Genomic DNA, 17,621 nt, shown 5'->3' with positions numbered 1-17,621 from the left:
GCCCTCATAATCCTCCCACTTCAGCATCCCAAGAAACTGGAACCACAGGCATGCATCACCACGCCCAGCTATTTTTTTATTTCTCTAGAGACAAGGTCTCATCATATTGCCCAGGCTGGTCTTGAATTCCTGTGCTCAAAGTAATCCTCCCACCTTAGCCTCCCAAAGTGCTGAGATTACAGGCATGAACCACAGCACCCGTCCCAATAACTGTACGTTTGACCCTTTGGGCAAGGTGTGACAATCAGCTTTGCCTACGTGTAACATAAATGAATCTCCAAATGCACCTTTGGATTTTACAGTCTTAGAAAATGAATTACAAATTGGGCATGAAGACATCCAACAGTTCTCAAGTAACATTTACCACACAGAATTGCCTGCGCCTGCCTGTCTTAAAGCCCACCCACAATTTCATTTTCAATTAACAGCTCCTCGAAAGGCAGTAATGAAAGCAGTTGCTAAAGAGCATTCAGATGTCACCGAAAGACTGCAAACCCAAACTGTAAATAGCACATTGTGAGTCGCCTGTCACCACCATCAACTCCCACGGGAATCACGCAGCATGTGGCTATCACAACCATCTGCTCAGCTCCCCACCACCACTATTGCAAACCACACAGTCACCCATCTCCTCCCACTTCCCACTCATTACCTGTCATGTACAGACTTGTGTGGATATAGGATTGCTGTGAACAGAGATTAGAATGCAGAACATACAGAGGCTTATTTCATGTTATGTAGCTGAGATCTGGCCACATGCAGATAACTTTATATCATCACAAGAGGGAAAAATGTAAAATTTAATCATCACAAAAATGCACAGTTTTAAATAAAGAAAGGGATTTCTATCCTACCCTCATCAACTACCAAAAGTGCACTGGCTAGGCCTTATTAAAAGAAAGATGTGTTCCCTCGTTCTTCAATCACTGACATTGTAGAAATTCATGGGAGCCACAGTTGAAAATCACTCCTATCGCTTTATCTTTCTTAACTCCTCTAACAATATATGGGATTCAAATGGCCCTTAATAAAGTTCTGCAGGCACACATACACATATAAAATTTTCTTACTTTGGGAAACATAAAAGGTCACTGTTTTATGGAACAACTCCTATAGGAATCAGGATCACCCAAGCTGAATTACTGCCCATTCTTTTCATTGCAGTTCCTTTACCCATTCAGCTTATTTTCTCTCTGCAGGTTTTATTTTATGAGGTGGTAGTTAATGTGCTGTCTTGGTTAATTTAGGGTGTCAACTTGACTGGATTAAAGAATACCCAGAGAACTGGTAAAGCATTATCTTTGGGTGTGTCTCTGAGGGTATTTCCAGAGGAGATGCGCATGTTGAGTCTGAGTGAACTAAGTGGGGAAGGATCTGCCCTCCATGTGGGCAGGCACATGCAATCAGCCGGGGGTCCAGATAAAACAAAAACAGACGAAAGGTGAAATGGTCTCTCTCTCTCCTGGAGCTGGGATATAATTTCCTGCCCTTGGCCGGGCGCGGTGACTCACGCCTGTAATCCCAACACTTTGGGAGGCCGAGGTCGGTGGATCACAAGGTCAGGAGATCGAGACCATCCTGGCTAACATGGTGCAACCCCATCTCTACTAAAAATACAAAAAATTAGCCGGGCATGGTGGCGGGCGCCTGTAGTCCCAGCTACTCGGGAGGCTAAGGCAGGAGAATGGCGGGAACCTGGGAGGCAGAGCCTGCAGCGAGCTGAGATTGCGCCACTGCACTCCAGCCTGGGCGACAGAGCGAGACTCCATCTCAAAAAAAAATAAAAAATAAAAAATAATATCCTGTCCTTGGTCATCAAAACTCTAGGCTCTCTAGGCTTTGGATTCAAGGACTACCCCAGTCTCAGGCCTTCAGACTTGGTCTGAGTCATACTGTGAATCCCAGTGTCTCCAGCTTGCAGAGGGCCTGTTATGGGACCTCTCAGCCCCCATAATCATGTGAACAAATTCCCCAAATGAATCCCCTCTTATCTCTCTACTATCTATCTACATATATAATCTGTTGGTACTTGCTCTCCAGAGAATCCTAATACATGTGCTATGTCCTTTTTATAGTCAATTTTTACTAAATTTTTATTTAAAATTACAAATGTCATTTAGGATAAAATTATTACTGGCCATAACATTTCAAAGATGTATCTCACTGAAGTTAACTGATGTTTATGCTCACTATTCCCAACATTCAGGGCTCATAGCAACGAAGTAGAGTCAAAAGACACAAAATGAAAAATTCCAATAAACCTGTTTCCAAATGCTCAAGATAAAAACAAAAGCAAAACATCTTTCATACAACTCATTATTATATTAGTGTCGGGGTTACCAATCCCAGTTACAAACCAATACTTCCAATATAATACATGAATAATTCCTGAACAGAGACAAGCCTAGATTGGGGTTCCTCAATTACCTGATGTTAAAACTAGCATCTTATTCTTATTCAAGTCAATCAAGATTCCAAGAGAGATCATAAGCCAATCTTTTATTCTCTCCATGTTTCCTTATGGTTTTTCTTATTTCTGCACTTTAGGCAAGGGGAATAAGTAGTATGCAACTTAAATTCATAAAAGGGAAAAACATATAAAGAATTTTATTTGATATCTTAGCTTGTAACCTTCACATGACTACACAATTTTTCAAAAGCAAATGAAATCCCAATTAACATGTTAAACTTGAAATTTTGAAGTATGAGGTAAAAATGGTTTAACTGACATTTCTTAATACTAGTTCAAGGTACCAGCAGACATCTAACTATTATAACAAAAGTATGTATGAAAGAGCACATAGCAAAGTTTATGTCTTTTCATTATGACAGTAAAATCCCAAATTACATTAGTGTCTCAAATGCTCTGATTTCCAGAAACTGGTAGGCTCTGGAGTCAAGCTGGATAAATACCTGTGTGATTTTTGGCCTAGATTTCCATCAAAAACTAATTAGCAGATCTTCAGAAATGAGACTTGAACTGGATCTGTTTAACCGAAGTTTTCCATTATAAATCCTCCTTTGCAAGTTAATTTCTACTAGTAACAAATTTGACAGAAAGCTCCTCAGACAACAGGAGTAAGTCTAAGTCGTGCTGAAATAAGGGACCAGCCTCTGGTAGCAAACACTCTCAACAGGAAAGACCATGGGCTGGGATAGACCGTTCCATCAGGACAGGTGGAAAGAGCGGGTGGCCCAGTCACCTGGGCTCTTAGTCTACAGCACCACTATCACTTACTCCAAGGAAGACCAACGTGAAATGTCAATACACGAAGCAGATGCAACCACCATGCAGAGTTCTAGTAATCTAATTTTAAACGCCTGGCACTGGGGTGGATCCCTCTTCTTCCTAGAAAGCAGTAGACACTTTTGGTGTCTACAGTTTCCAATGTCAACTATAAATCTCCCACCATACTACATTTTCAGAGAGAGAAGAGCAAATTTTTATTCCTAACAAAAAATACCTACCCAGATTAACTAGTATAAAGATTTTAAACCACATAAGGCATTCCCACATAAGCCATCCTTACCAACAAGGTTAGAGTCTACCAATAGGATCATGAAATATTCACAAATTCCTCCACTTTCCTCTAAAATGATGTTCTTCTTTGACTAAAGCAATCTCAACAGGTTGCCTCTTTCTTTAGGAAATTCTGCCCTAAGATGAATGGCTTTTTGGCACCTAAAATTCAGTGAAGGAGGCAGACCACAGGATTTATTTTGATGATTCATCTTGGTGTCTGTTAGAAGAGTTCATATAACCTAAGAATGCCTTCTAGCTCACTAAGCATATGTCCTCTGGCTCAGTTCATACTACAGAGAAAGGACAAACTAATGGACTAAATGGAGATTTAGAAATCCAGTCAGAGCCAAATCTGAGAGTTCTCCGAATGCTCATCAACTTTTCATCATTGGTACTCTATTTTTAAAACCCTTTTGCTCTCTGTGTGTGTTTTAAACTACAAAGTCCTAAATTTTTAAAGAATTCCCCATGGTCTAGAAGTTAGACATACTGAAACTAAACTCAATGCCCTAGGAAGGGTTAAGTTTTCCCAAAGTCCTTCTCAGGAAGTTATAATTTGGCTTATCGGTTTAGCAACACGTGACTTCCTTGTGTTCCTCAGTGGTTTCATTGTGACTTAGTCCCTCAATTAGAGAATAAAGCTCCTTAAGGAGAGGACCTCTGCAACCTCTTTTGCTTTTCCCACCCGCATATCTCCATTGAGAAAAAAAAAAAAGTACCATGTCCTTGTAAGTAAATGATAAAACTTTTTATATACCATGTCTAAGTGCTTACATCATGAACAAGTAGTTAATTTACAGAGGTCAGAAAGACATGCTCTATTTTGTACAAGAGTTGTATAAGACGTAACTTATTCATTTCTTCATAATTTTTAACCCCTTTGGGAAGTAAGAAGAGTATTCAAATTTCTCATATCAAAAAGTGCAACCATTTGCCAAGACAGGTGCCACCTCAGCATCTTCTAAGGCAGTATGTATTTATACTTAAAAACATAATCCAACAAATAAGTGTCAGTTTAAAAGCTTTCTTTTGGCAGTATGGAACAACATCACAAGAACTTGGGTTTTATAACCAGGCAAGTGAAGGAATAAGCAGTTTGGTTTTAGAACTACACATCTTTCCTATAAAAGTATTATAATTGCACTCTCAGAGTAAAAAGATTAGTTGTCTTCAACAGAGTCTCAGAAAAAAATATCCTATTATTTCCTCTCTACTAAGGAGTAACATCTTCCCATAATTACAGGAAAGCTATGCATTAAGTTGTCTGCTCAGGAAGTACCATTTCCTAATAAGATGCAAACCTAATTCACTCTCACCAAGTCAGAAATAAAGGCTAAGTTCTCGCCTCTTCCCTATTTCATCTGTAGTTCTCAAGAACAGGCACTAAATGACAATCCATTAATGCAGAAATGCTCCCCAAAGCTCACTCTCATCTCAAGGTCCCCTCCCAGCTAAGATGGTCAGATTCAGTTTCTTTACCTGATAAGAGGCAAAGGCAGGCAATAAAGTAATTGTGATATTTACAGGCATCTAGGATGATAGGAAAGCAATCACACGTATTCTTCAGACAAGCTTTTTGAACATCTACTGTGGTCATTAAACACTCATGTGTCACTCTTTACCAATGATCACATAACAGATGGCATTTGTCTGGGCTGACACACAATGGACCACTCCCCTCCCTCCCACTACAAAATGCATCCTACACCTCTCCTTTAAATGTCTTCCTATTACATGAAAACAAAATTTTAAAGAAAAAAAATATTAAAAATAAATGTCTTCACAGAGCCTATCAGTTACAGACTGACTCCAAAACAGCATTACCTTCAGACCTACAGACTCCTTTACAGACCTCTACAACACTGTATTTGTGTTATTCATAAATTTAAAAAATGATGGGACCCAGAGGGAGGAGCCTAAGAAACATTCAAGTCCAAGCCCTTCATTTTCCAGATGGGCAGTTACCAGACGGTGACTTGTTTGGGATTTCATAATGGCACAGTGATTCTAAGAATATTAAAAATGAGAAGTATTATGGCCTTATCTCAGTTATCACCTTCTGCATTCCTTCTTACCAAAAATACAACAATTGATTGGATAGCATATTTTGGCATCAACACTAAAGATAAGAAAATAGTCCTTGTTTTTAAAAGTTTTACATAGGGCCAAAGATACAATTCATGCTTTCCTTCTCCATGACTCATAAAGAGTCAAAATATTTGCTTTTCTAAATATGTTACCTAAAACAAAGATAGCTTTGATTTCAAATACCATTAGTACTAGAAAGTTGGCCATTAAAACCAAAAGCTACTCAAATTTAAGATGCTTAAGTCCTAGTCTTCTTTTCCGATCATAAAACTCTGTCACCAGAGGACCCTGAAAGTCTTGAAGAAGTAGAAAGAAATAGAAAGAATAATTTTGAGGACACAAAAAAGAAAAGTCAGATCATGTCTAGAATAAAAAGATTCAAGGATGAAGATCCGCAGCTTGGTGTTAACTCAGAATAAGAAGCCTTCCTTCTTACCCCGCTGGGAGGGGGCCCTGAGGGAGACGGGGGCCCTGAGGGAGAGGGGGGCCCTGAGGGAGAGGGGGGTGGTTACACTGCAATCTCTTTCCACTGAGATTACTTTTCTCACATATCTCACACAGAGAGGCATAAATTAGGAGTCACAAATACCACAGGAACATCACCTTTTATAGAACTTAGGCTTTTCTCCCTCTCCCCAACTCCCTATCGGGAAAAAAATAAATAAAACTTCATCCAAATATGGAAAACAGAGCAAGCCACGGAACTAGAGATATCTGAGTCTAAACCCCGGCTCCTTCCCTCATTGCCAAGGCCTCAGACATGTCACTTTATCTCTTTGAGCCCTAGTTTCCACAGCTGTTAAGTAACCATGATATTACCTACTAGTCAGGGTTGTTGTACAAATTATAGGTTATACTACAAAAACTCCCTCACTGAATGGAGCATGGTATGCATTAGGTGAATGTTAATCATTACTATTATAACTCCAGTCTGGCGTTTCAGGACACAAGTGTACCTTTAGAAACACTGCGCTGGTTGTCAGATTTAGGGTATTACCTTGGAAGACTTCTGGGTCCATCTGAAACCCATCACCCCAGATGTTTTACCAGGATTATATCCTTCACTATGTAGGAGGCAGAATTCTGACACCACACTGCCCACTACATCCTATTGAGGCTTTCGATCTTTCCAATCTTTTAACTAAAAGCCATCACCCAAATACACTCTTGATTCTTTGTAAGAGTGACTTCCAAGCAGGCTGTTTTCAAATAGGAAACTTCCTAAAACTACAAATGTCATTAGGTCCTAAAGAATGGCCAGAAATTTGGGTTTAGTAGCCCTCATTAATTATTCTAAAGATCTGTGAGGTTTGGGAACCATTGTTTTGTTTGATCCCAGATCTCCCTGCCTCTGCAGAGAAACATCTGCAAACCAAAAATTACCTGTTCCACTTCTAATTAGCAGCACCTGCTCTGTAAACCACAATTCCTTCCTCTGCTTTCTTCAGTAATAGTCAATCCTACCCAATGGTCCTGCCAAAAGCTAAATAAAACACACCCAGGACACAGGTAACTAACTTGACAGGCACTGAAGCCTCTGGATTTGTGCAGAAAAACTGCTATAAACAGCTTCATATCTCATTATTAATCCATCTCATGTGGGGATTTCCACAGGCAGAAAGGCTTCCCAAATGCCAAGAGCTATACTTTCTTGTGGATCATTGAAACCTAATTATTAACAGGCCAGTAAGCCTCACTATCAGACGTTTATACAATCAACAGATCACAAAGATAGTCTTGAATTATAGCCTATGGAGAACAACTAAGACACCAAAAGGCAAATTCATTTATTTGCCATTGCCTTCCCAGATGCCACAATATCTGAGCTTCCCCGGAAAATATAAATCTTAGCAAGGCACTTCTCACACACAGGCAATCATTTTAGCACCTTAGAACCATGAGATGCACAATGTACGTGATGAAATCTACCTGTTCCATTTATCCTAATTGCAAAGATATCTCCCCTACAAGCCAATCCATCTTGACAACTATTAAGACCAGTCTGCCCTAAATACCAGTACCACTAGTATCAAGCTTTGTTGCACAAAGCATATCTGATTGAACGAGCACCATGCTGAAGTTTCAAATCCCCATAAAAAGCACTGAGATTGGGTTTTAGATTCTTTTAAAAGCACGCACACAGCTTTGTTGGACAACCACTTCAGCATCCCACCAAGGGTATCTTCTCCACCTGTTACGAAGAACCACAGTGGAGGAAGCACCTAAGGAAAGAATTTTGCGGCCACAGTAAAGAGCGAACCCAGGCATCCTCACCTGTCTGAGTGCCTTCGGCATTTTCTTTCTCTTCCCAAGGTGCTGGCAGAGATTGCGGTCATTTTCTCGATCTGAGCTGTAGTGGTGTGGGTGGCTGAGTCTGCTCTTCTTTGAATGAAAGGACAAGCCATTGGTAAGTGCTTCTCGTTTCTTCTTGGTCAGGGGCGTCTGGCGTTTCTCCACACGTTCCTGAGGCTTAAGTGCTACATCTTTCTGTAGGAAAGAAGAGAAGGAAAGGGAAGTGGTGGTTACAAAGGTATCTAGGGTCACACCCAAAATACAGGCTAAATACTAAAGAGTGTTACTACTAAGTAGAAGAGGGATAGGAAAATGGGATATGAGAAGACCTAAAACTAAGAAACATGGCTTTCAATTTTCCTGAATCCTTAATGCCATCACAAATATATAAATATATACAAATATACAAATCCTTTCTATTATTACTGGGTAGAAAACTAAACACAAGGATATGCATCAAAAGTGATTTCGCTGCTCCCTGGGATAGTAGCTTTCTGTTTGATTTGGTGTTGGGTCCAGCACACAATGACATTCCCCAAGGAAGTGCAATCTACTCATTTCCCATGTTGGTACATCAATTATGTTTCAGAAAATGAGCACTAAGTGTATGCTCAATTCAAAAGAAATAGCACCCAGTTGAATTTATCAGGTCCAGGTGGATGTGAGCCAGCAAGAAAGGAACTATCTACTCATATGATTAAAATGTTTCCTTAATGCATTATATTTTTTTACCACGTTTCTCTAAGCATCCTTATTTCCATTTTCTTTGCAAAATGTAACAACAATATTACCACCAAGATCAACAGCAACTTTTTATTTATTCCTGTGTGTGGTTGGGGATGGGGAGGTGGGTAGGAAATGGGAAATCAATGTCCTTGAATGAGGAACTATATCTGTAGAAACTACAGGTGAGCATTTCAGGCCACATAACCTGATAGAGTTCTGTGCCTCCAGGCAGCTCACTTGACACCAATGTTTCAAAACACCTGGGCTTTTAGTGTCCAGACACTGACATTATTCATGATGAGACATGGAGTAAGTCACTACAACTCTGAGACCACGTGCAAAATGGGCTCTCAGAACATCAAACAAATCACATACATGCAAATATCCTATGCTCTGTGAGAAATGATGCACACACTAAGCAATAAAATGAAAATGTTTTGGCACTCAGTTATTTTGAAACTAGTGGATCTAATCCTCTTAACACAGAAAATCCCCCTCATGAAGCCTCACCACAGTTCCTCAGTTTCTGTAGTCCTCAATGCACTTAATTTTTTTTTTAAAATTTCTGGGGTACATAGTAGGCATATGTATTTATGGCTTACATTAGATGTTTTGATACAAGCATGCAATGGGTAATAATCACATCAGGGTAAATGGGGTTATCCATTACTTCAAACGTGTATCTTTTGTATTTCAAACAATCCAAATATATTATTTTAGTTATTTTTAAATGAACAATTAAATTTACTATCTAAATGTACATTTAAAAATAAAACAAAACCAAAATAGAAATTTCCTTTCACTCATTTCTCCTTAAAATACCGCTCTTTTTCCTCCCTTTCACATCCAATTTTCTCAAGGCAACTATTCTGCTGCTTCCAATATCCCAGCACCCCCAACTTTACATGCATGGTACTCCCTGATGTCTCTCCCCAAATCAGCCATGCTTATTAGTTTGAGACCTTGAGCCTTATTATGATCTGAATGTTTGTGTCTCCCTAGAATTTTTTTTTTTTTTTTTTTTTGAGACAGAGTTTGCTCTTGTTGCCCAGGTTGTAGTGCAATGGCACAACCTTGGCTCACTGCAACTTCCGCCTCCCCATTCAAGCGATTCCCTGCCTCAGCCTCCTGAGTAGCTGGGGTTACAGATGCCTGCCACCACACCCAGTTAATTTTTTTTTTTGTATTTTTAGTAGAGACGAGGTTTCACCATGTTGGCCAGGAGATGGGGGACTTTGGGAGTTGATTGGATCATGAGGGTGGAACCCTTGTGAAGGGGATTAGTGCCCCTATAAAAGGCCTAAGGGAGTCTGTTTGCACCTCTACCACGTGAGAACAGGCACCATCCATGAGGAACAAGCTCTCACCAGTCACAGAATCTGCTGGTGCCTCAACCTTGGACTTCCCAGCCTCCAGAACTGTGAGAAATAAATGTTGCTTGTTTATAAGCAACCCAGTTTATGACATTTTGCTAATGTAGCCTGGACAAACTAACGCAGGCCTTTACACTGATTTGCCTTGGCCTCAAAAGGCCTCTCTTACACACTCCTCCCTTTCCTAGTTCAATGACTTTTAGCAGTGTTGCCCACTCAGGGAGACTTTTCTTGTAATACAAAGTACTCTATTCTCAGGCCTTCACTCATTCAACAACTATGTTTTGTGTGCCTAGTATATGCCAAGTACAAACGTAGCACTGACCTATGTTTAGGATGATAATGGTGTGGGGAAAAGTCACCACCCTCATACAGCCTAGAATTTACAGGACAAATACTAATCAAATCACACAAATATATCATTGCAAACTAAGTTAACAGTGCTAAAGGATAGGTTATGGGTGCTAAAACTAAGGGAAATGATATAGTCCAGAGGAGAGGGTTAGAGCTGAGAAAATGACTGCCATTTGACCTAGATCTGAAAGGCTGAACAGAGAGAAAAGCTTGTGCAAAGGCCTTGAGGCAGCTGGGTGCATAATCTCTTGAAAGAATGTGAAAGAGGGCAGGGACTAAGTAGTTCACCTCAGTAACCCCAGTGCTTTACATAAGTGCTTCACATAAGCCAGGCAAATAATAGGTGGTCAATGTATTGGTCAATAAATACATAAATAAAGGAGTCAACTAGTTAAAACATCCAAACCTATAAAGCACAATACTGATTTTAAAATAGCCTAAGCTGTCTCTAATATACAGTGTAGCAAGCCAGAAAAGGTGATAGAAGCAGGAAACCAAGGAATCTAGTGTGCACTGCTGGTATACACGAAGGATCACAGCAAAGAGCAAGAAACCCCAGAAAAGGGGAAAGGCCTTATCCTTAGAGCAAGAAGATATCAAAGATAACAGTCTACAAGGCAAATAAGTGGCTTCTGGCCTAACTTCCAGCTGCTAGCACTACAGACGATTAACCCTCTGCCATCGGAGAGGTAGCTCTCCCGAGGCAATGAGGATGTGGTGAAAAGTGTTTTAGGGGACAAGTTGAGATCAAAGCAAGCGCACATGGCCATTGATTTCACAGCCTTGCATGCTATGCCTAACATGTAGTAAATGTTCAATGAATGGCTGCTGAATTGAATTCCTGTGTCCAGTGTCCACAACTTCAGTCAGCTATGCCAGGCATCTGCTCAGCTCAAAAATGTTCCATGTTTAGTCTCACATGTAACCAAAATAGCTTCCATAAAAAGACACTCAGGAATAATGGCAACACTAGCAGAGGGAGCCAGGTGAGTTCCATCATGGGCTGCTTCTATATAATGTGATTAAATTGTACCACTTCTAAGTGTAATATAAAAACTCCCCATAGGGTATAAAACTCCTTTCTTTGTCACACAACCCACCTACTGCCATGCATCATATGCATGTAGAGTATCAGATTAATAAATATATGATGCTTAATAACGTGTCCACTGTGCTTTTAAAAAAATTATGCCATTCTCTTTGGAGACCAAATCTTTCATACTGAAGGTGCTTCCAAAGTATATTGAAAATTATGTGCAATTCCATACAAATGTGAATTAATATTTATGAGAGTATGTTATAATTTTTTCCAAATCCATTTTATTTTCATGTAGCATATTAATCAAGGAATTCTCACTGCACTGCAGAATAGCTACACAGAGCAAATGGACCCCATGCCGTGATATTAGCTTGTAAGAGACCTGCTGAAGTCTTAGCAGCAGTAGTACAATCATCTTAGCTCCAATTAATATTAAGATTTTCCACTCTGTGGGAGGGAAGAAGAGAGAGAGGATCAAACTGTGTCTAGAGGTGGTGGCTTAAGAGGTAAGAAGAAATGAAGAGTCTATAAAAACTTTCTATTATGTAACACGTTTATATTTTCAAAGACTAGCAATTATTTTTTTCAGAGGTAGATCTTTATTTATAAATTACTATATAGACTTTTTGGTACAAATCCTGAATAAACCAGACCCCTGTTTGTTCATTCCCTCTACAAACATGTACTGACTGCTTACTATTTATAAAGTAAAACAACCATTTAATTTTTTCATTGACTGTCTTAGGGAAAAATGACAAAAAACTATCTATTATAAGCATTAAGAATCAAAGACAAAGACTGATTATAAAGTAATCATCTTCTCAACAGTCACAAGAGTTGCGTACATGACTACACGCATGTGTAATTGTGTGTATATATACACCCACCAAAGCTCTCCTCCACCACCAACTAACCAGTAGCAGTAATTTAAGAACTTCCTTCAGGAAACCTGGGCAGTCTCCACTATTGCTATAATATGGGGAAGGAAATTATCTGGTATATAAAAGAACTTTTTGGGATCAATGAATGGCAATTTTCAAAGGCCTGTTGATTCATTCGTCTACCATGATCTAGGCTAGTGGTTCACAAGAGAAACTGTCCATCAGAACTACCTGAAGACTTTTTTGAAAATAAGATGATTGTATCTCATGTTTTGCAAGGAAAGCATTAGCAAATGAAGAAGAGTGGCAGAACATGCCACCCCAAAACATGCTATTTAGACCTAAGGATTATTTTAAACTAAAGGCACTTGAAAAATAATAGATACAAAAGAGACAGGAGAAAAGAAACATTATCACCAGAAACACCTGAGATGGGAGAAAACTCTCATGTGAAAGATGATCTCCCTATAGTAGGAAAGAAGAAATTTTCTCATTTCCAGAGATGGGGAGTCCAAACAGAAAAATTTGTACCAACAGATCGTATTAACTCTTATCTTCCTTTAGCCTCACCATTTATTTTAGTTACTTTTCCACAACTGCCACTCTGTTCAACCTACTAAATAAACATTCAACATTTGCCACTTCTTTGGGTCTTCAGTTTCCTGTGGGGGCTCCTATAGACATGTCCAAATCCACATGCTTTTCTTCTGTTAATCTATTTTACATCAATTTAATACTCAGGCTCAGCTAGAGACCCTAACAGGGTAAAGATAAAAAACTGCCTCCCCTACACAAGCACTAGGAAAGAAAGGCAGGAAGGCAGAAGGATAAGAAAGAAATCTGTTAAAAAAAAAAAAAAAATGCTTTAAGGCATTCATTTGACAGTCATAAAAGAAGCAGGGAAGAAAGCAAGAAAGCCAGGGAGCCACCAACAGGAGGCTGGCTGAGCGGCAAAAAGATTTAGACATATCAGCTGGCAATAGAGCGGGTAAGTATACAAGCCATGCACAACAGATGTGAAGAGGTTTGGAGAATAGTTGAAATTATGTGATTTTTAGGTCACTGGTGATGGAAGGCAGGGTCACAGTAGCACATATGTGGAGAGGCTCAGAGACTGACAAAGGCAATTTCCTTCAACACCCAGTCTTCTTCAGAATAGGCGATCTTGCTCTTGACTTTCCCTTCTCCCAAATTACAATCTTCCACCAAAGGCCTCCTCACCGCTCTTGAATTTCAAAATGAGATGGTTCAGTGTTGTGCAAACTAAGGGAGAGTAACAAATTGCAGATGAAACACTATGTAAGCTGCAGGGCTCCATTTGCTGATTACAGATGAAGCCAGAGACAATAGAAAATGAGGGCACAATTTGTCTGCCTCGCATGAAGTGGGTTATAGAAAGTCTCCGTCTGATTTTTCCAAGCAAACTAACCTGAGGGCAGTCCATCACTTACAAAGCATTTGTGTATATTTGTCTGCATGTGCCCAACTGTGTGTATATGTGTGAGAGGGGCTTGCAATTTAAACAGGGCCTCTTCGGTTAGTTATCTGATCTTAGTAGACCTTTAAGAAAATTGTTAAAGAAAATAGCAAAGAAGCCATGAGAAAAAGAAAAAATTGCTTTGCCTGTCCCCATCAATGACATAATGGTTGTGCCCTGTCATTTTGGTCTGTCAAATCCCTTGCTGGTTTATTGTATACCATTTGTACTTGCTTTTGAATGGTTTTACAAACACTGATTCCACCAATAATGAGTCTCCAATGATAAGAAATGAAACATTAGAAAACTACCAACTCTAGATAGATATGTTAACAACAGTCCCCAACTTTGGACTTTTGAGCAAATGGACTTCATGAACAGATTTTCAGAGTCTAAACTTTTGAGAAAGTAGAGAAGACTACTATCTGTAGGAATGTACAAGGCATCCAGGATGGCATTCAAACATTAATCCCTAAGGTTCACATCTTTTAAAAACAAATATCAAAACATCTACTATGTGCATACACATTGCCATCTGTTGGAAATATCTAAGAAAGAATTCCTAAACTCAGGCTGCTTATCCAGGGAAACAGGCAAATCAATGAACTATTATAGTAAAGTAGGTTAGAGGAGGAGCAAGTCAGGTGCTCTGTACTGCCATCTTTCACACCACATTAAAATTGCATCACTGTATTGGCATAAAGATAGAAAAACAGATCACAGGAACAGAATAGTCCAGAAAGAGACCCACACATATATCAACAACTGATTTTCAGGCAAAAGCTATTCTACAGAAAAATAAGTCTTTTAAACAAATGGTGATAGAATAGGTAATCACATGCAAAATTTTAATCCATACTTGAATCTGAATAGAAAAAACTAACACAAACCATATTATAAACCTGAATGTAAAACCTAAAACCATAAAACTTCTAAGAGAAAACTCTTATAATCTTGGGTTAGGCTAAGATTTCTTAGTTATGACACCAAAGGCATAATCCATAAAATAATAAACTGATAAATTATACTTCATCAAGAATTAAAATTTTGCTCTTCAAAAGACACTGTCAAGAAAATAAAGTGACTGTTCTGTCAGTTACCAGGAGAGTAAAAAATACATTAACAGATAAGCCACAGAATGGAAAAATATTTTTTAAATGTATATCTGATAAGTTCTGGATATAGAATATATTAATTTAATAAATTCTTGGGCCAGGCACGAAGGCTCACACCTGTAATCCCAGCACTTTGGGAGGCCAAGGCAGGCAGATTGCCTGAGTTCGGGAGTTCGAGACCAGCCTGGTCAATACAAAACTTAGCTAGGTGTGGTGGCAGGCGCCTGTAATCCCAGCTACTCAGGAGGCTGAGCAGGAGAATCGCTTTAACCTAGGAGGCAGAGGTTGCAGTGAGCCGAGACTGCACCACTACACTCCAGCCTGGGCGACGGAGCAAAACTCCCATCTTAAAAAAAAAAAAAAAAAAAATTCTCAAAACTAAAAAAGGAAACAATCCAATTTTTTAAATAAGCAAAAGATATTTTGCTAAAGAAGATATCTGGGGTTGGGTGTGGTGGCTCACGCCTGTAATTCCAGCACTTTGGGAGGCCAGGGTGCATGGATCACGAGGTCAGAAGATCGAGACCATCCTGACTAACAGGGTGAAACCCTGTGTCTACTAAAAATACAAAAAAATTAGCCGGGCATGATGGCACGTGCCTGTAATCCCAGCTACTTGGAGGCTGAGGCAGGAGAATCGCTTGAACCCAGGAGGTGGAGGTTACAGTGAGCCGAGATTGCGTCACTGCACTCCAGCCTGGGTGACACAGCGAGACTCCATCTCAAAAAAAAAAAAAAAAAAGACATCTGTCTGGAAGGTGAATTAATACGTAAAATGATACTTAACATCAGTAGTCATCAGGGAAATACAACTTAAAACCACAATGAGATACCACTACATACATACAAAATGGCCAAAATAAAAAAGAATGAGCCTACCAAGGGTGGGCAAGGATGCAAAGGACGCTCATACGTACACTACTGGTGAGAATATGAAATAGCACAACCACTTTGGAAGACAGTTTGGTGGTTTCTTTAAAAGTTCTAAGTACATGGACCATGTGATCCAACCATTCTACTCCTAGGTACTTCCCCAAGAGAAATTAAAGTACATGTCTACATGAAGAGCTACATATGAATGCTCCTAGCAGATGTGCAATGTTTCTAAAACTGCAAACAACCCAAATGTACATCAATAGGTGAATGGATAAACAAACCGTGGTTGTAACCATTCAAAAGAGTACTACTCAGCAATAAAAAGAAATAACCTCCTGATACAGGTGACATGAATACATCTCAAAATAAGTATGCCAAGTGAAAGAAATCAGACAGAAAAGATTATATTCTGTATGATTCCATTTATATAAAATCCTAAGAAATATGAACTAATTGATAGCAACAGCAATCAGGCTAGTGGCTTCCTGGGAGAGATAGGAAGAAGGGATTATAAAGGGACATGAGGAAACTTTTGGGGTGATGAACATGTTTACTGTCTTGATTGTGGCAGTGGTTTCATGGGTATATACACATGTCAAAACTCATCAAATTATATATTGTTAGTTTGTGCAGTTTACTGGAATGTAAATAATACCTCCATAAAGCTGGTTTTTAAAAAACGGGAGCCCTTGCCATCATGCACAACTGGCATATAATCTTTCCTAACAACTAGATTACATTCAGTGTTCATTAAAAGAAACTCATCTTTTAGAATCGTAAAACCAAGGGACGACCACACTCTGGGAGGACTGGCTTTAGGCCATAAAGTAGCCATGAAATTTCCACTGGAGACAACTCAGTTGTGAACATGAATGTCTTGACTGAGGAGCACTGTCTGGCCTTCACCTGATTTTCAGTGACAAGGTAGCAAGGCAGAGTTCGTATTGTATCTTTTTTTTTTTTCCCCCACTTTTAACAGGCAGTTCTCAATTATTATTCAGAGGCTAACCTTTTGTAAAGTTTTCTTATCTTTCTATCTGGTAGCCTGATTACTGTTTGGCCACTTTCCTTCCCATGAACACGTGAGCCAATAAGCAAAGAAAGAAAACATAAACTTTACTGCTCCTAAATGTAAAATAATTGAGGCAATTTATTAAAACATACTTAAGGTACATAATGATACACATATGGAATCTAAATAAAGATGAGAGGGACAAGGTTTAAAAAAATAGATCGGGTACAGATAAATTCAATATATAAAAGGCACCTGTCAATGGTGCAGTGCCACTGTTAAAGGTGAGAAGAGAACAAAACAAAAACACAAAGCTAGACACTGAGAAGCTCTCCTAAACCCAGCTATGGAATGAGGTCACGACTATCAGTTTAAGTGAGATTTTTGCACACTCTGTGAATTGAAAACATCCCAGCCGTTTCCTATTCCCACAGATAATTGAGAGTTGGCTGCTGTTAGACCTTAACACGTTCAAAGTAGTTGAGTCCCTGGCAACCAGATGCTATTGCTTAAAACAGTTTAGGCTCTCAGCCCTGAAGGATTCCTAAAATTGGATTACAGTCCCTTCAGATAATCTGAGAAATACAGCATGACGAAAAGGAAACCTTAAAAAAAAATTAACTCCTCTGTAATAACAACATTCTGAAAGCTGAGCACAGCATGACTGAGGCAGAAAATCTCATCAGTGAAGGCTTAGGGCAATGACGTACACAAAGGGTGAGTCCAAAAAGGCAAAAAGAACCATACAACGGAAGATAGTGTAATGGCAGCCAGAAGAGAAATTAGCACCATACAATTCTCAGGCCTCCCCAAAGGCAGAAGCCTGGTTTGCTAACTGAAGGAAGACAAGCAGAACACTCAAATT

At 39.3% G+C, this 17,621-nt stretch overlaps 1 protein-coding gene across 18 annotated transcripts in view; it reads right to left on the bottom strand.

Moving 5' to 3' along the window:
- The window catches only part of AUTS2 (activator of transcription and developmental regulator AUTS2), a 1,209,597-nt gene that overhangs the window by 890,680 nt on the left and 301,296 nt on the right, over nucleotides 1-17,621 (bottom strand). For all 18 annotated transcript variants that reach the window (XM_005549414.5, XM_005549418.5, XM_005549420.5 and 15 more), the window contains exon 2: nucleotides 7,886-8,098. In XM_005549414.5, coding sequence (XP_005549471.1) covers nucleotides 7,886-8,098 — 213 coding nt within the window. The remainder of the gene's footprint in view (nucleotides 1-7,885; nucleotides 8,099-17,621) is intronic.

The sequence above is a fragment of the Macaca fascicularis genome, chromosome 3, assembly GCF_037993035.2.
Source record: "Macaca fascicularis isolate 582-1 chromosome 3, T2T-MFA8v1.1".
Lineage (NCBI taxonomy): Eukaryota > Metazoa > Chordata > Mammalia > Primates > Cercopithecidae > Macaca > Macaca fascicularis.
Note: the sequence above shows the minus strand (reverse complement) of the source record. Positions and strands in the feature narration are given on the sequence as shown.